This window comes from Orcinus orca, chromosome 3 (genome assembly GCF_937001465.1).
Source record: "Orcinus orca chromosome 3, mOrcOrc1.1, whole genome shotgun sequence".
NCBI classification, from domain to species: Eukaryota; Metazoa; Chordata; class Mammalia; order Artiodactyla; family Delphinidae; genus Orcinus; species Orcinus orca.
The window spans coordinates 78,112,479-78,136,386 of NC_064561.1; the positions used below are offsets into that span (position 1 = coordinate 78,112,479).

General features: G+C 34.0%; 1 protein-coding gene across 1 annotated transcript in view; it reads right to left on the minus strand.

Annotated features, from left to right (window-relative positions):
* The window catches only part of ADAMTS19 (ADAM metallopeptidase with thrombospondin type 1 motif 19), a 269,389-nt gene that overhangs the window by 109,556 nt on the left and 135,925 nt on the right, over nt 1-23,908 (minus strand). The window contains exons 9-11 of the mRNA XM_004279870.3: nt 20,564-20,704; nt 18,994-19,144; nt 5,686-5,787 (exon numbers count right to left, since the gene is read on the minus strand). Coding sequence (XP_004279918.2) covers nt 5,686-5,787; nt 18,994-19,144; nt 20,564-20,704 — 394 coding nt within the window. The remainder of the gene's footprint in view (nt 1-5,685; nt 5,788-18,993; nt 19,145-20,563; nt 20,705-23,908) is intronic.

Below are 23,908 nucleotides of genomic sequence, written 5' to 3' on the forward strand. Positions count from 1 at the left end.
AGGGCACAACGGAAAATCATTCACTGGCCTATAGAGTCACTGGAATTGAGATTAAATCAGGTCTGCTAAGAGCCCCAAACGTGTGGAATTGAAAAAGACCAAAAATAAGTTGACACGTGCTTATTGTCATAGTAATACACTGGTCCAGTTCTCATGTCAGATCATACAGTCTTGTCATAAGAACAGCACACAGATATTTGTACTATAGCCCTGAGAATTCAGTACTTGTGACGGAGATAGGGCAAAGAAGGAATCTGGGGTTGTACAGCCAGGAAGAAAAACTAACACATTTTAAGAAACATAACAATTTAAAAGAGAGGACCAAAAAAGCATAGGGTCAAGTATAAATATAAGAATGGTACGTAAGATATAAATGTCTTTAACTAGACTGAAGCAGACATTTTAGCAAATTTAGCAATTTTGATTTAAACTGTCAGTGATTCAGGGTACTCTCCTTGTAACTTAAAAAGAAAGAGTATGACTCAATTTTAGCACTTTCCTTTATATTGTTTTTTTTTTCTGAAAGTTTCTGTCAAATTCAAGCATTAGCATTACAGCAAATTTTCTTTCAAAAGCTGTTCATTTGAAAGACTTGAACAATTTGACTTTTTGAAATTCTATCATTTCATTTCAATTATTCTATAGGTTATTTGGTATCTATTAACTGAGAAAGACAGCAAAGAAAGAAGAGAAAGGAGTGTGTTCATTCTCTTTTTTATATTTATTTTATTATTAACTTTAAACAAAAACAGCCAAAGAGGCTGTTTCTGTGGCCACCGAGGAATGGTTGCCAGGACTTTGTGGACAGATTATTATAATTTCTCTTTATTCCTGGAAAATCAGATCTATCATGATCATAGCAAACGTATTAAAGGTAAAAATTAATTAAACAAAACCATGTTGGAAATAAGTAAAGATTAAAAAATTTTAGATAAATGATTGTACAGTCACAAGGGTTGAGCAATCTGATCCTTCCAGTCCTAAACGATATTTTGCACTAATGGCAACATGATTTATAAGGGATTTTGAAGAAATTATAGCAGCTCTCTGATTCTTAGTTTTCCCATTTCAAAATGTGAATGATAATCATACTGATATTTACCTAATAGAATTTTCAGAAGTTGAATGAAACTAAGCACAATGCATAGTCCTTAGCAAAGATTTAATAAAGATTAACTATAATAAAAATACTAATAACAAATTATATATCATTATATTAATTTTATGAATAAGTTTCCAGAAATCTCACCAAAATTCTATTCATTCTGACCTTAACTGATCTGTTTCTTTAACACTTATTTTGATAATATGTTTTTAAATGCTGTTTTTAGAAGAGAGAATTTAAAAAACTATGCTACGTAGTTTTGTGTGAGCCCAGTTAATGCTTTTCTATGCAATAATCAGTTCCTGCAGATTTTCTCTAATAATGTCAGATTTTAAATTCAACCTTTTTTGGATTCAAGGAGTTTTAAATCCAGGCTTGGGAAAAAACAAAACAAAACCTCAACAACTCAGAGTGTATTGACATGCTAAGATTGTCATTAAATAAATTGAGATTTTATATGAAGATTCAGTCTCAAAATTGCAAAAGGAGGAAAACAAACAGACCTTGTGAAAACTTTTAAACAACTTACTGGTTTTAAGGATTTAATGACATTATGCCATTCATGGAAAAAAAAAAATCCAGTGTGAAAGCTGTCAAACTTCAATTGGTCAAGTTGTTTTGGCCTAGGTGAAGGGTGTTTCCCTGAGTGCATATCACAGCTCCTCGCCCATTTAGCAGTAAGTTGGCATTGAAAGGCTGGGCTAGAGTTCACAGCTGACTAAAAATATTCTGGGAAAGACCCAGATCTAGAGTTGCACGTCATTTAAACTAGACACGTCTGGCAGATGAAGAGAAATGGAAACAGATATGCAAGCCAAATTTGCATACACAAATAAGTGAAATTTAAAGAAAGCATAGTATAATAGTTAAAGTTCATCCCCTTGCAGATAACCAGATCTCTGGACAAAACTAAGGAGAACCTGCTTTTCTGTCTTCTAGGTGGTGCTGTGTTTCAACACTGGGCAAAGTGTTAAATGTTTTGTTTAAACTATTATACAAAATAGTCTATTCGGTTTTACATAAAATGATCCTAATGCTGCTTTTCATGAATTTTCTAGCAGGATTTTTTGTTTCATTTGTATTTTTTAGCTTCAAAAAATTATATTATGCATGATTTAAAAAACTCAAAATTTCTCATATCAAATAATTCAGTCTGATTTATGAAAATGCTAAGGAAATATACAGTATAGTTTATTTCTGGGACAGTACATGACCTAAAAAAGTTTGACTATATTTCTATTCTCTCAAATTTCTATGGGAATATGTCTAGGAAGTTGATGAAAACATCCAATTGGAAGGGGTTCATGAAGATGACAAAGGAAACATTATTCTCTAAACAAATCTTTTTGTACATACATTGTTAGATAAAAGAAGAGGAAGAAAGAAGGCAATAAACTGTTACCATATGCAAATTTGTGACTGTAAGGATATTACATCCTTCATTTTTTCAATAAAGAACAACGGTGGTAATTTCATCCTTTAGGAACTTAGGAAAGTAAATAATTGAAATATATTATGTAGCATCCTTCAAAACAGTCTAAAATTCTAGTAAGTTGTATTTAGCTTTCCTTCCCCATCCTCCAATTCCTAGAAAATATTTTAAGTAAAAAACATACATTTCTTGGTTTAAACCAAATCATTTATCAACTCTTGGATCTTTGTTAATATAAATGTAAATACAGATGATAGTAGAGAAAAGGAGAAGAAAGAAAACAGGCTGCTTTTAATTTGGAAAATGCTGTCTATAAATAGTAGATAAATCCCTATCCTCAAAATCATTTTGATTTGGGACTTCCCTGGTGGTCCACTGGTAAAGAATCCACCTTACAATGCAGGGGACACAGGTTCGATCCCTGGTCAGGGAACTAAGATCCCACATGCCATGAGGCAACTAAGTCCACGGGCCACAACTACTGAGCTCACGCGCCTCAATGAGAGAGCCTGCGTGCCACAAACTACAGAGCCCATGCACCTTGGAGCCTACGTGCCACAACTAGATAGAGAAAACCTGCACGCCACAACTAGACAGAAGCCCATGAGCCGCAGCGAAGAGCCCATGCGCCGCAACTAAAGACCCGACGCGGCCAAAAATAAATTAAATAAATAAATAAAATCTCTTAAAAAAATCATTTTGAGTCATAGAATTCTGGTCAGCACCTTCTCGGACTTAATTATATACTCTTAGATGAACTAGTTATACACCTAAATTAACATCACTAGAGTGTAACACATTACAAAATTCTCAGCTTTGTTTCTTGGTTTGCCATGTACTGAGCTAGCAGTGTTTAGCGCAAGGTTGCAAGCATCCAAATATTTTATCCCTACAGCCCTCAACTGCAGAGTGTTGGAAGCTATTGTCATGATGGCTCCTACAACAGCTGGAACAGATGGATAGCTGAAGAAGCCCATATGGCCTGAGGAACTGAGAAGTTCATTAGTTATTTCAATACACAAAGCATTACAGAACCAAGAGAATATCATTAGCACAATTATAGGGAAATAAAACATTTACGTTTAATGAGTAATTAAAATTTTGATTGCTGAAAAAATAAGTTTATTTTAGAGAACTAAAGAATGCAATTTATTCTCATAAATATCAGAAGAAAAAAATAGTAGAAAAATATTTAGGACACCAGATTATAAAAATGAACAGATTTTATATTGCTAATGAAGAACTAAGTAAGACAAATGGGTTGTGTGATGTGTGAAGACATGTGGCTGAATATTTGGTTATCTCTATTTATTACTGCTTTTGTGTTTCAGGGATGATGGAAATTATTGCTGGTGCAGAGTTTTATGACTCAAGCAATAAATTACTCAGCATAATACCATGAGGCTTGCCCAATATACATACATTATTGTACTTTTGTGTATAATTTAAAAATAATACAAATCCAAATTCTGACGCTCCATATAAGCTCACAGAAAACACATTTGGCAGTCTGTAAACAACTGACTGATATTCACAGAAGTTCTCTTTCAAGGAACCATTTTCTTACTGATTATATCTAGTGATAAAATATTTCTAGTCCTTTTTTATTATTTGGGACTTAATTTGTACATTTTTCTTTTTCTCATTAAAGAAATCACAAAAGTAATATGACTACATGCTGTACATTTTTCTTTTTCTCATTAAAAAAATCACAGAAGTAATATGACTATATGCTTATGTCAAACAGTCCAGAAATGTCAGGAGAAAAGTTATATTCACCCTCACTTCCCATTGCTTTATTCCATCCATCAATTCCACATCCCTCCCAAGAGTCAACTGCTAATTATAGTTTGGCGTTTATATTTTCAAACCATTTTCTATGAGTTTAAAAATATATACTCTGTGTGTATACTCACATCTGTATGCAAATTGTTTTTTTCCCTAACTCTCAAACGGTATCATATAAACTATCAGTTTTTTCTGACATGTCTCTATACTAACTATCATGTCTTGTAGATGTTTTCAGTTTAATACATATATATTTACCTCATTCTGTTAACAGCTACACTGGAACCATTCCTCTCCTGATGAATATTTTTGTTGTACCTCATTTCTCCCCACAGCAAGTTGCATCCTGACATAAGCATGTGTGTGCGTGTGTTTGTGTGTGTACATGCACACGTGCCTAGCTTTTTGCACAGGTGTAAGTATTTACTTAGGACGAAATTCTAGAAGTGGAATTGCTAGATTTCCATTTCTGCCCATTTTTCAAATTGATGTGCTTTTAAACTAGCCCTCTACATAACTTAATTTTTTTCCCTAAGTAATTCACCCCAAGTAATCTTTATGTTGTTGATTGTTTTCAAATGTAATAAAAATTCATGTTCTTCAGAGGCAAGTTTTCTGATCTTACATCTAATGAGTAAAGTAATAACTGTTCTACTTTCCCTTCATAGAATAAAAATTAGAATATTATGTAAACTACTGAATGGTTATCTTTTGATTAAATTAACTGTAATTACAAGTTTATATGGGATCTAATGCCTTAATATTCTTCAAAAGAAAATTAATTTTCAACAGCAATTGAAATGATCTGGAAATGTGTACTAATACATTTCCATAGCCTTATGAAACACATTAGATTAAACAACTTAGACAGCCATATGTTTACTAATCCCCCAGAATATTTTATTTATGATGCTTGAAATGACGAGGGAAAACTATACCTGGTGGCTCTCCTAAGACAATATTTTATACTTTAAAGGATTCATTAGCTGAGTTTTACTATTTATGATTTATTTGTGAATCTTTTACTTATGTGTAATTTCATAGTAAAATATTCCATTTTTGTTAAAGTAATACATACATCCAACTCTCCACATTGTCATAATCAACAATAAAAAATTACTGCATTGGTATTTTAAAAACCCATGGATTTGCAAAAATATAAGTGTTAAAATTGAAAATAGAGAAAATGCTGAAACTTTATATATACTGAAAGTATTACACTGGTGTTAAGAAAGATACATATGTAACTGGCAGAAGAAAATGTCTTACCAGTTACACTCATAACTAGTAAGGAGAAAATGCAAGTTTCTTAAGTTTCACTTAATATTCTTATTAATTTCAGGCAGCACCAATGACTTACCTTACCAGTGTCACAATCAGTTCCATCCATTGGTGGATCTAGTTTGGTTCTGCATTCTTTTTCCCCTTCTACCTTGCACCACAACCCTGTGCAAATAACATGCTGAAAACAAGGGTATAATAACTAATAAGGGGAAGGCATCACATTTTTGAGGTTAAGTCAATAAGGTTTGAGAGAGCTCTTTTAACAGAACATCAGAAATGATTTGAAGAAAAATATACTTTAGGTACTTTTAATATTAAACTTATAATTGAAATAGTGTATGGCTTATTTATAGTGATGAGAAGACTGATAAAAATAGAAAATCTGTTTCATAAATTTAACTATTTTAAAATTACTTTAAATAAAACACATGTGATTACACAAGATTAAGTAGCTACAGCAGAAAACTGTAAGCTAAAAATCATTATTTATACCATTATATGAACCAGGCTAGAAAAATTAAAGTAATAAGCTTATGGTATGAATTTAGTGCCTCCTATCTTAAAGCCTGTCCTCACTTATGCTTTGCTGTATGCCGACAAGCCATGTTAGTACTTCATTATTTCATCAAATAGCCTTGGCCCCTGATGCAATACAGAGACTCTCAGTGGGCATATTTCCCTTGTTATCAGTCATTTTTACCTCAGTATGAATAAGTTCTAGGTATCCAGAATACATTTAACTTTTTCTAGGGAAAAGTTGAGGGAACAAACAAAAAATAGTGAGATAAAACAGCATAAACACAATACTGAAAGAAGAGAACTCTATACTTGTGGCCACCCAGAGACAGATAAAGAGGCAAAACTACCACATTCTTAAGGACTTTCTATTTCTATAGGATGGCGGAAGTTTTTAGATACAAGCATGTTATTAACAAATTACACAGAAATATCAAATCCATGCGGCATACTTAAAGCGACTGGAGTAATCTATCTTGAAGATGATAGTGTGACTACCTATCCAGATATTTGGAGTAAAGGCTGGAAGAAAGCAGGTTGATAAGGACAGAACAAGTAAGTGTTGATGTGAAAGACAGTCTTGAAAGGGTGAGAAGACCAGTCAGATGGGAGGAGGCATATAAGGGTAGGGAGTAGGGAACAAGATTTTAAAGACAGAAAAACCTGTCAGATCCTGAATGCCAGGACTCCATATTTGGAGGGAAAAAGAAATCATTCAGCAGTTGACCAGCAGGTTGATAAGATAAAAAGGTTATTTTAGGGGGTTTACTCTGGCCTTGGTGTTCAAAACAAACTGAAAATCACTGTAAAGTTAAAATTAACTTATGACTCAAATCTACTAAATACTTTGGGAATCATAAATTTAAACTAAGATTTCAAGCAGGTCTATTACAACTGTCCGAATTTGTTACAACTCCCCAAATATTATTTTCCTATTCTTTCTTTATTTAAAAATTTAGATTTCTGAAATGTTTGTAAGTTCTTGAAAATTCAATAGTCTATGGCAGGAGTGTGATATATTCTATTTACACTATTTTATGTGCTGTGACAGATAGTTTTTCTGCTTCAAAATATTTCATACAAATATATCTTATTATATTTAGGATATGATTTAGCTTAATTTCTTTGCTTTCATTTCACATATCATTTAGCAAAAATTCATCCAGGAACTAATTTTAAAGAATGCCTAAATGAAATAGCTTCTCTGCAATATTTTAGACTCTTGAAAATAAGCAGAGAGGTTAATTGTTTATTGTGTACTTTTGTGGACACATTTATATTTGAATTAATAGATACCTAACCTGAGAATTTTAGTTCCTAAAAGTTTTTATTTTTTTCTCCAAGACACTCTTGTTAATGATATTTTATAATTATGGGGTCAAATGCTGAATTTTCCACCAAAGAAGAATTTTGCTTTACTAATATTCAGTAAGGCTTAGTTGTGCTATAACATGAATTATTTTAGTCAAGTTCATTAGTTAACCAATGCATATCAAACTAAAAAGCAAATCTTGTCTATGTTGTAGTTTTAAAATCATACTTTCTTGTTGAACACTGTGGTGGTCTAAATTCTGACCTTCCACCATTATCTGCTATTCAAAACAGCAGGTACTCTAACTGATTCTCACTTGAGGCACTGAGAGCATAAAAGCAAACCTGGCAGCTTTTCAAGATAAGCACAGTCATACAGAATATATCTCTCATAGAGGAGATCTCTTTACCCTTTATGTTCTACAGTTCTGGGAGTCTTTTGGTAAGTAAATTACAGCCTCATTCTGAAAGATAGCTCAGATTCAGGATTCAAACCAAACTGTAAAAAGTAAGGCAATAAAATAGTGAAGAAATGGAATGGACTGTTTTCTCCTTGAGAAGTGCAACATCTCAGATGCGTGATGTTAGAGCTATGTAATACCAAGCCCTTTCTTAAGAGGAGCAGGACTGGGTATTTTGTTAGAACCAAACACTCTGTATGTTACACAGGCCAGAGTCAAATCTTCTTTTCAACTTAATTACTGAAATCACTATGTCAATTAAGAAAAGAACTTCAAAACTTAAAATGCTGTGTACAGGAATCCAGGACAGAAATGTACAACTCAGCATTCCTTGTAAACTAATAAAAATAATACAACATTCCTTTTTTATTCCTCTATAATAAGAAATGATCCTTAAAAGCATATATAAATTTGTATGTTTATCTCAAGAAGTCTTTTAAAAAGTTTATATGAAAAAAAATATTTTCAATGGAAAAATTTAAATGGACATGGATTAACTGTCCATGTATAGATATCATAAAATTTATCTTCAAAGACAACCTGTGTCCATGTCTGTCTTTATAGCAAATAGTTCCATTAAGATGTTTTGAATTTTATGTTAAAATAAAAAAATCTTAAGTGCATATGCATGGAAGTAGCAATTAAATCTCAGACATGTAACTCCTTGTTCATCCATAAATTATCTTTCAAACTACAATCTCAATAATGTAACATTTGATTGCAAGTGTAACTCAGTATGGAATAATATTTTCAAAAACAATCTTTTCTATCACAGAACAGTTTGGTATTATTAAGGATGGAAGAGGAAAAAAGTAAGGGAGAGAGAAAGAGAGGTATTAAAAAAATAGAATACGAAGACTCAAAAGAAATTTAAAAAACTGAAATCTAGTTTTTTATGAATACTAATAAAATTGAAAATCAAGAAAAAAAGAGAAGGCAAAAATAAACACTATTAGGAATAAAAAATGAAGGCATAACTACAGATGACATAAAGTTTAAACAGAAGTAGGAAGACATTATGAACAACTTTATGCCAAAAAACTTTAGAATGAATATGAAATGGAAAAATATTTTAAAAAAATTTACAAAAAACTTGCTAAGGGCTTCCCTGGTGGCGCAGTGGTTAAGAGTCTGCCTGCAGATGCAGGGGACACGGGTTCGTCCCCGGTCCGGGAAGATCCCACATGCCACGGAGCGGCTAGGCCCGTGAGCCATGGCCGCTGAACCTGCACGTCCGGAGCCTCCGCAACGGGAGAGGCCACACCAGTGAGACGCACGCTTACCGCAAAAAAAAACAAACAAAAAAACCCCCAAAAAACTTGCTAAAATGGACCTAAGAAGAAATAGAAAAGCTGAAACTATTGCCTAACCATAGAATAATTAAAAGTGACTGTTAAAAATCTTCCCACAAAGAATACATCTGACCCGAAAACTTAAATTGTCAATTTACATAAACTGTCTAGAGAACAGAAAAAGAAGCAATATTCCTAAACACACTTTATGATACTCAAACCAGAGAGGAGTTTTAAAAGAAAATGAAAATAGTGATCAACCTCATTTACAAACTTATATTTAAATATTCTACACAATTTTTAACAGACGGAATCCAGCAATCCATGAAAAAAGGTAGTGTACCATCATGATCATGTTGAGTGTTTCTTGGAATGCAAGGCTACTATAATATTAGAGATTTGATTAACATAATCAAGCACATCAAAAACTTCAAACTCTATGATTTTTGTATCTCTAGATACAAAGCTTGTGACACAATTTAACATCCATTCATTTAAAAAAAAGTCAGCAAACTAACCACTGAGAACACATCTTCAAAATTAATGGACCTCTAGACATCTATAAAAATCTACAGCAAACATCGTTAAAACGCCGTGAAATGCTGTAAGTTTCCTTTTAAGATTAGGAAAATAGCAAAGATGGCATCTTGGCACAAACATAAAAAATGTGAATACATGATGTATTCATAGTGGTAAGAGGAAAAAAATAACTGTCAATCTAGAGTCCTGAACTCAGCTAAAATTTTATTCAAGACTGAAGGTTAAATAAAGACTCTTTCAAGGAAACAAAAACTGAGTGTTTACCACCAACAGATCTTCCCAAAAGGAACTTCTAAATTGTGTATTTCAAGAAGAATATGACCTCATAGGAAAGGGCTGAAAACCACTTGTGATCAAAGAACCTGACAAAAGTGAGGATAAATCTAAATAAACATTGATTACATAAAGCAATAATAATTGGACTTTAGCCATTATTATTAACCTTTTTAATGGGAAGAAATACTAAAAATCTAGCACATTTACATCTCAAAAACTTTATCCCTTAGCAGAAACGATTTGACCACTGACAGTTAAATATTTAAATTTGACGTCTTCTCTTTTACCTCCTTCACTCCATATACTTTATGACTGCTAGAGGTAGGTGTTGAGTAACAGACATGGGAAGAAAAATGTAGTCTATGCATAGCCAACAAATGAAGCAGCACACTGCAAAGGATCCCTCAATAGAACACATCTTAGAGTGTTAAAGAAAATCAAGGAGTACGAAGAAATTTAGAGAAAGGAGAACTGTCAATACATAGTTAATGAAGCCCCAAAGAAAAGAAAAAAAAGTGGGAAGGAACTATTTGAAATATTTGAAAGAAAAATGATCCAGAATTTCCTTGTGTGAAAGAGAAATATATTCCTCTTCTGGAATGGTGGAATAAGTTCCCAGAAGACCAACCCTCTGGCAGCTAACAACCATAAACTGTGGAACAAATGCAAAAAACAACTTCCTGGTGGTTCTGGAACGTGAACAAAGGCAGGTAAATTGTTTAGGGGAGCTGACTGGCATAAGTTGAGTTCACCATCTTTGTGGCTTTGACCTGATAGTGGTTTGTGGTCGTGGTATGACACAATGGCTAAAGCAACATATGCCATTTTTTAGACTCATGAAGACAGAAACTGATGTAGTCAAAGCTGCCAAAACCTGAAGGGACAATCCCAAAAGGAAGAGAGTCAGAGAAGTTTAGGTCTTTAGGTGGCACCTGTACCATACATGCAAGGGACACACCCCAAATAGCCCAGATAAGGAAAGAGTGAGCTGATCCAACATATGAGGTGCTATCCACAGTAGGCAAGATAGTTTCCAGTTTGAGTCTAACAAACTTAATTCCCTGTGAAAACAAAAACCAAAACACTATTTGGAGGAATATAACAGAATCCAGAGTATCTGCTGCAACAGGGGTCAGCTAACTCTTTCTGTAAAGTGCCAAATAGTATACAGTTTAAGGCTTGTGGGCCACACGATCTCTGTTGCAACTATTCATCACTGTCATTGTAGTTTGAAGGCAGCCAAAGAGAACATGTGAACAAATGGGGATGACTGTGTGCTAGTAAAACTTTATTTACAAAAATAGGCAGCCAGTCCCTACTCCATTGTTTGCAAAAAATTAATGTATTAATATATAATATGTTAATGTATTAATATTGTAGAATAAAAACATATGTGTACACAAATAATCATTCACAAATCTTCTGAGTAGGCTTACTCATAATAGCTAACATCCCAGATGTCTACTAAGAGGTGAATTGATAAACAAAACAGTACATACCAGTGGAATACTATGCATCAAGAAAAAAGAACCAATTACTCATACACATAAAAAGATACAAAGAATGTCTGACTTTTGAATGCAGAGGAAAATTTGGTTTCTCCAACGTAAAGTAGGAGAGGAGAACAAGAGTAAAAAGTAGAGCATAGGGCTTCCCTGGTGGCGCAGTGGTTGAGAGTCCGCCTGCTGATGAAGGGGACACGGGTTCGTGCCCCAGTCCGGGAGGATCCCACATGCCACGGAGCGGCTAGGCCCGCGAGCCATGGCTGCTGAGCCTGTGCGTTCGGAGCCTGTGCTCCGCAACGGGAGAGGCCACAACAGTGAGAGGCCCACGTACCGCAAAAAAAAAAAAATAAAGTAGAGCATAAATAAGAAACACAAACACAAAATAAGCTGACAATAAAAATCCTAAAAAACATTAATTTAAATCAATGTAAAAAATGTTAAACTAGCTGATGAAAATACCAAAAAATGGTTACATTGGTTTAAACAGAAAAATATAAAATCTAGCAATTGCTCTTCTCTAGTAAACATACCCATCTATCCATACCCATATTTGTATTTATGTTTTATTTGGAAAGGTTGAAGATAAAGATGTGACAAATATTAGCCAGGATAATGGTTTTAATGCCAGAGAAAACAGATTTTAAGACACAAGTCATAAAAAATGCAGAAGAGAAAAACAGATCAACAGATGAAAAACCATAAATATGTATGCACCTATAATATAATTCAACACTATATAAGGTAATAGGTGACAGAAATACAGGGAAAAATAAATAAATCAGTAGTTTGAGTGGGATATTTTAACACGTCTGTCAGTTACTAATGGATCAATCAAACCAAATAAGCCAACAGATATTTTGAATAATATACTTCATCTATAGTGACAGATAATGAACTTCAAAAACCACACATTCTTCAGCTGAAGACCTAAACAGACATTTCTCCAAAGAAGATATACAGATGGCCAACAGGCACATGAAAAGATGCTTAATAGCTAATTAGTAGAGAAATGCAAATCAAAACTACAATGAGGTATCACCTCACACCGGTCAGAATGGCCATCATCAAAAAGTCTACAAATAATAAATGGTGGAGAGGGTGTGGAGAAAAAGGAATCCTCTTACACTGTTGGTGAGAATGTAACTTGGTGTAGTCACTATGGAAAACAGTATGGAGGTTCCTTAAAAAACTAAAAATAGAGTTACCATATGATCCAGAAATCCCATTCCTGGGCATATATCCGGAAAAAACTCTAATTTGAAAAGTTACATGCACCCCAATGTTCATAGCAGTACTATTTACAATAGCCAGGACATGGAAGCAACCTGAATATCAATTGACAGATGACTGGATGTAGAAGATGTGGTGTGTGTGCGCGCGTTTGTGTATATATACATATATAAATATATATATATATATATATATGATGGAATATTATTCAGCCATAAAAAAGAATGAAATAATGTCATTTGTGGCAACATGGATGGACCTACAGACTATCATATTAAGTGAAGTAAGTCAGACAGAGAAAGATAAATATTCATATGACATCACTCATATGTGGAATCTAAAAAAATGATACAAATGAACTTATTTACAAAACAGAAAGAGACTCACGGATATAGAAAACAAACTTATGTTTACCAAAGGGGAAAGAGGGGAAGGGATAAATCAGGAGTTTGGGTTTAATGGATACACACTACTCCATATGAAATAGAGAAACAACAAGGACCTACTGTATAGCACAGGGAACTATATTCAATATCTTGTAATAACTATAAGGGAAAGGAATCTGAAAAGGAATATATATATATACACATACACACACAAAAAAAACCAAAACAAAAACAGCACAACTTAATTGGAGAACTTGATGGATTCAACCACTTCAAAATTTTAAAATGACATTGTATAAAAAGTTAACACACAATGACATACTTTAAGGAAGTGTCACCTAGACATATATAGAAATATATAATATAGAAAGAACTCCTGCAAATCAGCAAGAAAAACAAAGTTTAAAAAATGGGCAAAATGTAAATAGGCAATTTACAAAGATAGAGATAAAATAAATAAATAAAAGATAAAAAGATAAAAAAAATAAAAGCCCATGTCAATAAGAAGGCGTGAAAAAAAATTAGTCCTAAGGAAAAAAATTAAGGAGCTAGATTATCTAGACAAATAACGTGCCATCAAACTCATGTGCTCACATACCGTGTAGGACTAAAGCTCAAAGAATAGGATGAAGCTTTGATTAGATGGCAAAACAGGCAGACTCAATTCCTGGTAGCTTTAACCCACCATAACTTTATTGATCTTATAGGAAGAAAGGACAATAAAAATCTTCAACTTCACCAATCTTAACAACATGATTTATCAATGATACTGTATTAGTTGCCCAAACAACTACTTTCCATCAAGGGATATTTCATGCTTTTTTAGTCCTAACTCCTATTGCCTCTGGAATTTCACAATGCCAAATCACAGAGACTCAGTCTTCTCGAATTCTTCATAAGGTACTCATTTCAATGCCAGCGTGTTCATTAGATCAAATGAGAGATTTTAGAAGTCCTACATACTTTGATATATTAAGTCGATATAAGAGAAATGTAAAACTGGAACTTTACGTGGTACTTTCACTTTAAGTCATCATATGATTCAATTACACTAGAAAGTTTTCGATACAATATAATATGTATGCAACTCACATTGTGCCTAGTACAAAACCAAAGGCAGAAGCTTAAGTTTCCTGGAGGTCTTCTTTTTTTTAAGCAAACTTCCTTCTCATTCAAATAATGTAACTCTCAAGCAGCCACTTCTTATTGGTTCTAAGGAAACATCCATACCTCTGTATTCTTAGCCAGGCTAAGGAATTTCAGGCAGCTATTAAGATAAGTTGATGCAGTTGTAGCTGGCTCAGCCACAAGATGCCAGATGGCCTAGAGGCACCAAATGCTTAGGACTCAGGAATAAGGTCAGCCGAGAAGTTAGCATATTCATACAGAAGAGTGAGCAATTATTGCTGAGGGTCGAGATGTTTCACAAACATCTCTACAGCTATGCCTTTAAACATTTTGCAGATGTAAGCTGCTATCCTAAGGGTAAATTTATATCATTAATTAGATCAGCATGTATATAATGTTGGAGTCCCTAGTGCTTGTATATAACTATTTGTCAGTAAGAATGGAAGAGCAATATCTAATTCAAATACTATGGGCCAACTACCACTGTCTCATATTGTACCAGAAACACACACGTTGAAAAGTTGCTGCAAATCCTTACTCCATGCAGCTCAACACTTATTTATAACTGAATGGAGATATAAGATGGACATACGGATGCCTGATTAACTCATGTGTAAGCTGTGAAACATAAGCTACATACCCTTATAGGTTGTTATTTATGGAGCCATTGAATTAATATTTTAGATGGTTATCTTCATATTTTCTGGACATATTATATATCTAAGAATCAACTATTTCTATGAGTAAAATTTTAGAGTTATTATTCCATCATTCAGTTGATTCACTTATTAATTTAACAAATACTTATTGAGAACTCTTTTAGGTGCCAGAGGTACAGTGATAAAAAGGACTGACAACTCTTTTGATGTTATGGAGCTTGCCTTCTAGGAGGTTCGTTTTGTATAAAGTCTAGATGACAGACTGGTAGATATGGCGACTTCACGTGTATCCCCTTGAAAGTGTACGTGAGTGGCTTAATGCGCTGAACTATTCTATCTTCTACACTTATAACTACTTCCCCTTATATTTTTAATTTCTACTTCCTTACCCTCAGGTGTTCAGGGATGTCAAGAAAGCATCAAGTAATAGTGTCCCAAACCCAGCGGGGAAAACATAGCAATTGCATATTCTCAGACTTCATTTTACTCCCCTTGTCTTCAGCTTTTGGAATTTCTAATCATTTCCACTTTGAAAAATGTCTTCACTTAGCCTCCAAGATCTTACCTTCTCTTGGTTCGATTCCTACCAATAGACTTCTTCAGAGTTTTAATTGTTGCTTCCTCCTTATTTTCCTAACCTCTAAATATTGTAGTGATTAAGTTCTCACTCTTCGAATTTTTCCTCTTCTAACTCATTTCCTAGTGTCATCATTTAATATCATGTCTTCAGTATCTCCTACTTGTTGAGGACTTCCAGATAGATATCTATTCTGGACCTACAAACATCTCTAGTTGGATGTCCAACGGACATCTTAAACTTAAAATATGAACCTAACTCCATGCCAGTGCATTTGCTTTCTGTTTCTTCTTGCTACATTTTTCCCAAGATAAATGCATGGCTGGCTACCTAACTTCCTTCAGATTTCTAAACAAATGTCACTTGCTTTAGGAAGCCTTCCCAGATCATCCCGCATAAAATAGCACCATTCCTACCCTCCCATCCCTGGTTGTATTCCCTGTCTTTGTTACCTGAACTTATACTTCTCCAAAACACTTATTACTAACTGACATATTATATATGTATGTACTTATTGTCTGTTTCCCCAGCTAAAATTAAGCTCCATGAAGCTGGGGGTTACTTCCTACTGTGTTATTAGTACACAGAACAGCACCTGGAAAGTAGCTGGAACTCAATAAATATTTATCAAATCAGTGACTGAATTTTTAAATAATCTCTTCTGTGGCTCTATCTACCTATTTACCTACCTACCTACCTACCTATCTAATTTCTATGCTTTGCAAGCTGCACTGATTTGGGATGGAAATGATGATTTTTCAAGGTGGTATCAGAATGCTGTTTTGGATTTTAGAATGAAAGAAATCCAGCCTCTTAGCCCTAAGAGACTTCGAAAGATAACATAGCTCCATTTCTTGTTCTATAGAGTGTGGCTTAGAAAGAAAAAGAGTTTTGACTAAGGTTACACAACTAATGAGAGGCAGAACCACTGTTAGAGCCCAGGCTTCATGCCTTTCCAGCCAGTGCTCTCCAACCAAACCCCTATTAGGACGCATTGCTTCTCCTTGGCTGCCCACAGCAGCCCAATCCTTTCTGGCATTATTTTAAAATTGTCCTTAATGAAGATTACACACAGATAGAACTAGAGAAAAATCTGGTTTTATGAATAAAAATGTCACATCTAGATAATTTCAGGAGAAAAAAGGAGAACATTTCTGGATCCTTGAGACCTAAAACTTAATTCTGTTTGTGCAAAATGCCTAGTTTAAAACAAGGCAACAATCTAGGATATTAAGAAACGGATTTAATATCCCCTAACAAATAGTTATACTTTCAGAGGTGGAGAAAAAATCCATGCAGGTAGGTTAGTGAGAAACAACCATATAAATAGAGCAAATAGCCTAAAAAAGTTTAAAAAATCAATTAAAATATTTCTTGACCCTGATGGTGTAGGTGCTGTAAGGGATAAAGCAAATTCAGTCTAAACACAGGATCTGATCTAAGGTTTTTCCCACACAAAGACACAAAGTAAAGAAGTTTGGATTCCATAAGAAGCAGTAGAGCATAGTGGTTACATATACTCTATTCTTTGGATTTGCATCTAACACTCCCTCTGCATAGATATAACTTAATTGCGTTATTTAACTTCTACAGGCCTCAAACTGTTGATCTGTAAAACAGGACTAAATATCAACTATGGCATATAATTGTTATAAGAATCAAAATAGGTCATAAATCTAAATGATTTACACACTGTGGCATCCATTTTAGAGTTCAAAATATTGTGGAATGGTACTAGTAAAATTTAACTAACTGCAATATATAATTTAAAATAATTCCTAAAATTTAAAAAAATAGTATTTATGAAAAATGATCTAAAATTTACCAAAAGCACTTTTGTAGTTGATCATTTGCTGAGTTTTTCTAACACTTGGGGTACTTCATAAAATATGAACAATTTTCATTGATCAAGTCTATCAATTTTCTGTACTACATGAACTGAAACCATCTCCTATGCAATAGTATGATAGTAATCATAGGCAGCCTACTCTGTTTTCCAAAACATGATAATTTCAGCATGTAGATGTGTTTACCTACAAAACCAAACTTGTGGACCTCAAAACATTCATCTTACCATGATGATTTATGAAAGATCGTGACCCAATTTTTGATTGTCTAAAGTCCTTGGAGATGAGAGTAGATTGAACAAGATTGGTAGATGAGATCAGAGAGGTATTAGGACAGATAATACAAAGTCAACCTGGCTACTGCTGTAATTATCACACCCAACGCTAAGCTCCAAGGATCCATTGGTCTGCCACATGTGAACCCTTGGGTGTCCAGTCACAATCACACACCTATATCAGTTCCTCTTGAGGTCTAATATTGCCAGATGAGTATTACAGTCTATACATTCTTTCACATGTCACATTTAACGGAGCTCCAACTTCTTCATACATTCACTTATTTTAATCTTAAGTCAAATATTCACTGAGTGCCTACCATGTGCTAGCCATTGGCCTAGGTGCTGGAGAAACACTCTGTCCTCCTGGAGCTTACACACTAGGGTGGGAAATTAATAAGAGGAAAGTAACAAACAAGTGAATAACTCCTTTGATAAGAACAACGAAGCAGAGAAAGCATATGTCATAATGCTGTATAACCTTTTCCTTATAATGAATTTTAATTATTCTGCCAGTAATCCAAGACAGCATTATCTTCAACAAGGCCAAACTCCTTTGAGGCAATCACAGAAACTTAGGTACAGTGAAATACAGCTCTCAATTCACTCTAAGCATGATTATCAGTTGAAGCCTGAAATACAAAGTGTGCGCGAGTATGTGTATTGGAAAGAGGTAGGAAGAAATGGGCAGCTAGGGGATGAGCTTCAGGAAGACAGAAGAAAAGAAAAAAGGAAGGGTAAATAGAGCTAAATTCTTACATCAATTATGAAGGTCATTTTGCTCAATCTTTCAGATTTTAGATTTTTCTAGAATGGGACAATTGGCCTCTCAGAGTAACTAGTGACTGAATACTAATATAAAGACACTGCTTAGTTCACCATCAGACGTTTACCCTTTTCCTTTAGTTTAACTATTTAGAAATGTACTCTCTAATTTTTATTCCTATAGAACATATTTTTAACAATTTATTTTCAGAGTTAAAAGATATAATCCTTCCTCCAAAATTACATGTTCATATATCATTTTTATGACATTTTCACCCGGTTACCTACCATGTAAGCAAGTAAGAGATTTAAAACAAAAGCAACGAACTGGCATAATGCAAAGGCTTTTCTGACTTCAGTGCCATTTTTGAAGTAGAAATTCTTGGGTCATTCCTTCCTGGCTTTAATTAAATACCGACACCTATTTCTATCACTTTCAAAATGTTAGGGGGAAAACGCAGAAACCTTTTCTTAGAAAATCCTTCTTTCCAATACTGGGATGCTTTGAAGCCACAAACTCTAAAATAAAGTCATCTTCCCCTCCTCCAATCAATACTTCTAAATAATGGATGTGAACATACACTTAAAAAAAATCCTACCTGGATACAACTCTTACCTGCATCTCTTGACAAAAGGAAGCCAATGGCCCAAAGAGAATCTGACATTGCTCGTCAGCAGTGTATGTCATCTCTGGCAACTTGGAGGGAACCATCACGGAATTGACACTCTGGGGATTTGTCTGTAGCAAGCAGTTACTGGCCTTTGACCTGGCGATATGCAGATATGTGTAACATTTTGAGTTAAATGCAAAAAGTTGTTATAATTAGTTAACACAGCAACAGGAAACATTTCGATACTACTAAAATATGTTCTTACTTTTATTTATAAGCTCTTCTATTGAATGCTCATAGAAATTATCCCATGTATGAGATTCATTTGTTTATAATTATTATGATAAACCTAATAATAAAAAAAGTTCAAATTAACAGGACTTTTTGTTTTTAAAGATCTTTCATATGGATTAACTCAGCTAATCTACATAACACTGTGAGGTGGTTATTATTTTACATATTTATAAGATGAAGAAACTCAGAGAGTAACTTGTCCAAAAGTAATGTATGAAGGTAAGAAATCAACCATATTCTGGGATTTAAGGAATCTATGGAAAGCATTCTCAAGTGACTATAAATAGTGTGAATATTCTTCTACTTGACATTGTACTACAACTTCCATTTATGGGGTAAAATTTAATTTTATCATAGTTCTGATTCACGAGAAGACAACTACACAAAATCCTACACTCATTAGGGCCTACTGAGGGGCTACTGTTGCAGTGACAAAGAGAATGCCCAGACTCTACTGCACATATTTCTGGAAAGAGTTATAGTAATGCAATAAATATATTTTAGTAGATTTTAATATTCATTTGACAAAAAATTAGCTTGACAATTTAAATGGCATGGAAAAAGAAATTTGTGTAGTGAATTTAGCTAGTTAGATGTTCCTATATTTCTTACTTAGACTTTTGGATACTTTAAGCATCTCTCACTCACTAATTGGGACTTTACATAACATCTATTGGTACTGTTTCATCTTCCCCTTCTATTACTGAAGGAAAAAGTAAAGAACAGGGCTTTAACATGAAAATTAGAACAGTAATACTTTTTTTCCTTTCCTTTTCCAACTAGGCAGAAGCTACGTATTACCAAAGCTGAAGGTTGAAAAGAGGAGAATCAAGGACTATTATAATGGTGAAAACTATGCATTGACATTAATGAAAAAAGATTCAGAGTGCAGAACTACCACAGTGGAAAGGTGGAGCTTTTGTTAAAGAGGTTCTTTATAACCACAGATATAGAGGGATGAACAATGAAAATGTTTCCACTGAGAAATTTTGAAGAGGCAATTAAATATTATGAAAGATTTTTTATCATTATAATAACTTTCAACCTTACAAATCACCTTGCCCATCCTCTTGTTTGAAAGTGTGGAAACTAAGAAACAAGTGGGTTAAATAATATGTCCCAGTTCGCACCATGAGTCAGTGGAGAACCAGGAGTGGATCCCAGCACCTTGATTCCTAATCTGGTGGCTGTTCCCCTCTGCCACACCACCCTCCCAGGTTGGTAGAGGAAGCAGGCACACATACACATTCATGACACAGCAACAGCTAGTGACCTCAGTACCTTAGAAATCTTTCCAAATCTTCCTTGCTACATCGGGACCACGAGACATCACCGAGATTTTGTCCTTTAATCCATTCACCAGACATGATATGAAGACCATCAGCACATGATGGGTGGTCATTGTCATGATTAATCCCCATGCTGATTTGGAATATAAAATTTAAAAATTACATTAGATAGATATTTTTAACCTGTTATTATACTTGCAATTAAACAACAGCTAAATAATTAAAATAATGGGAGAGAAATTCGTTTTTATTTTCTTTTTTATTGAAGTAGAGTTGAATCACAGTGTTGTGTTAATTACTGCTGTACAGCAAAGTGACTCAGTTATATATATACACATTCATTTCCATATTCTTTTCCATTATGGTTTATCACAGGATATGGAATACAGTTCCCTCTGCTATACAGTAGGACCTTGTTGTTTATCCATTCTATATCTAATAGTTTGCATCTGCTAACCCCAAACTCCCACTCTACCCCTCCCACACCCTCCCTTCCCCTTGGCAACCACTGATCTATTCAGAGAGAAATTAGTTTGTTTTTTTTTTAAATTTTTTTTTGATGTGGACCATTTTTAAAGTCTTTATTGAATTTGTTATAATATTGCTTCTATTTTATGTTTTGGATTTTGGCCACGAGGCATGTGGGATCTTAGCTCCCTAACCAGGGATCGAACCCACACTCCCTGCATTGGAAGGTAAAGTCTTAACCACTGGACTGCCAGGGAAGTCCCGAGAAATTAGTTTTAAAGGTCAACATAACATTAGATTTCAGACTGATTTATTTTTAAAATTTTATGGTCTATATTAAAGGTCAATGTTTTCACTTAGTAAAAAACATTCTCCCAATCAATCTAGTAAATAACATGCTTAGTTCACCTGTATCAAAATGATCTATAGATATATTTTTGACATAGTAGCAGGTATGAAGCACATAGAAGTGGTAAGTTTCTATTCAATCACACTAGATTCTTGCTCTTGCCTAAAGATCCTTTATTCATTCCTTTTATCAAATCCGAAAACACATTAAAGTATTATTTTTCCTCAAGTGCTTCACGAGATAGTCTTCCTCCACTCATCATAAAACACAAACTGTCCCTGGGAAACCTGAACACTCTCGGCCATCTTCATCTTTTCTACTGAATCCTGAATCTGTTGCTCCTAGTTGTAACTCTACTCTAAAACTCTGACTTATCTTCTGATGGACGTATTAGAAGACTGTTAAATTCAGTATGTCTAAAAGCTGCCCTTAATATTTTCTCTTTCAAACCTCTCTATACTCCTGAATTCTTTTTCTCGCTTGTTCTCTTTTGTGTGCCTTTGCTAGCCCAAGAATCTTCAGGTCATCATTTATTCCTTCCTCTTCCAAATTATCACCCAATTATTTACTAATTGTTAGGGGCAAGCCCTGCTAATCTACTTTCTAAATATTTCCTTCAACTGTTATTTCCTTTCAATTCCTTCTGTTACTATTAAAGAGGATTATAAAAATATTTAATCCTGAAAATTACTATGGCATTCTGAGTGGGTTCTGTGCTTCTAATCTTTGGCAACATTCTCCCTTTTCCTCCTGCCCTGCTCCAGTAAGATCTATTTAAAAACACAATCGGGCTGCCTTTCATCTGCTTTTCCGTTACCTATATAGGAATTTCCAGCTCCTTAACATGGTACACAGTTTCTTAATCTTCTTCCAAGCCATTTATTGCATTTCTTTTCAGCAAGAGCAAATGATCTGTAGTTTCCCAAACATTATGTTGTTCCTTATTCTCTTGCATTTTCTCTGTGTCATATACCATAAAAAAGGGGCTTATAAGCTTGAATTAAACAATTCTATGAGGTAGGAACTATTATTATAATAATATAATACCCTTTCTTCTGATGAGAAGTAACTTTCCCAAGGTCATACAACAAGAAAGTGGAAAGTAGTGATGTTTGAATTGAGGAGTCTGGCTCTAGAATCATGTGACTAACCACTGAAGTCCATTCCCTCCCTGACCCTATCCAAAGTGCCTTGCCTTCAACACCTTTCCCTGGATAAATTCTACTTGATCTTCAAGATTCACGTAGATTACTTTCACGAGGTTTTCTTTTACTAAACTCCCACCTCACCTACGGGTACTGTCTCTGTTTTCCCAACACAGGATTCTGTGAACAACATTACTACAGTATTTTCTACATTGTACTCTATGTTTTTACTCTTGGTTATCTCTCCAGTTTCTTGAGGATAGGAACTTACTCATTGCTCTAAGATCCTGGCATATGGGAACCATACTCTATAAATGGTATTTAAATGTTGAACCAAGTCAGCATGTATTTGGGTTGGCCAAAAAGTTCATTCGGGTTTTCTGCAAGAGGTTATGGGAAAATATGAATGAACTTTTTGGGCAACCCAACAGAATCACTTCTATTTCAGTAAAAGTTGCATATAATCTCCTATGAATTCTCATAATGAGGACATTAAAATAACTGTTTGTGAGAGAGTTAATACTGAAGAAGTAGAAAGAGGAAAGCTTGGTTTTGCACATGTTAAGTTTGAGATGATGGCAAGATAGTCCAATGCTCCCTTTTCTCATTGTGTAATGATCTAGATAATAAATAGTCTTTCATAAAAATTTTGTGAACAGGAATATATATATGATATTTTAAAATACTAATAAAAGAATATTGTTATAGAAGTTGCTAAAGGAAATTACAACTATACTACCTATATTTTCTCATATGAAAATGAAAATTTTCAAGACTATTGAACTACATTTTTTGGTTAAATAAACTAAAGATTTAAATCAAAATGGTTAGATTTAATGTTTTTGAAAGAAGAAAATGATATAGATGGAATTAATTAATTTATGAAGAAGAGTAATGAATTAAAAGTTCATTATGTTTGCTAACTTGAAGATTATGGAAATTATATAAATAAAATTTAAAATATACTGTTGAATATCATCCTTCACTTTTAGTGTTACAAAAATTCACCTATATGATACACCATATTTCTCTTTCCTTGTCTAACTAATGTCCTTAAAAAGGGTTTGTATCAATACATATTAATAGAATGACTGACAGAGAGAACAGGAAGAAAAATGTTTTCATACTTTGAAGATAAAGAGAAAAAGTAAGACATGATATGGAGTAGGTAGGGGCCAATTCACTTACTGAGGGCTAGAGTGAAAGACGTAGGAGTTAGATTTGAATCATGTGCCTCCCCCTTATTCATGTGACCAGAGGCAATTTAAATAATAATAAAGGAATAAATGTGCCTCAGTTTCCTCATCTGTTAAATATACTTTTCTGACTGGTTGTGAAGGTTACATGAGGATGATATAAAATGCCTGGCACAGTG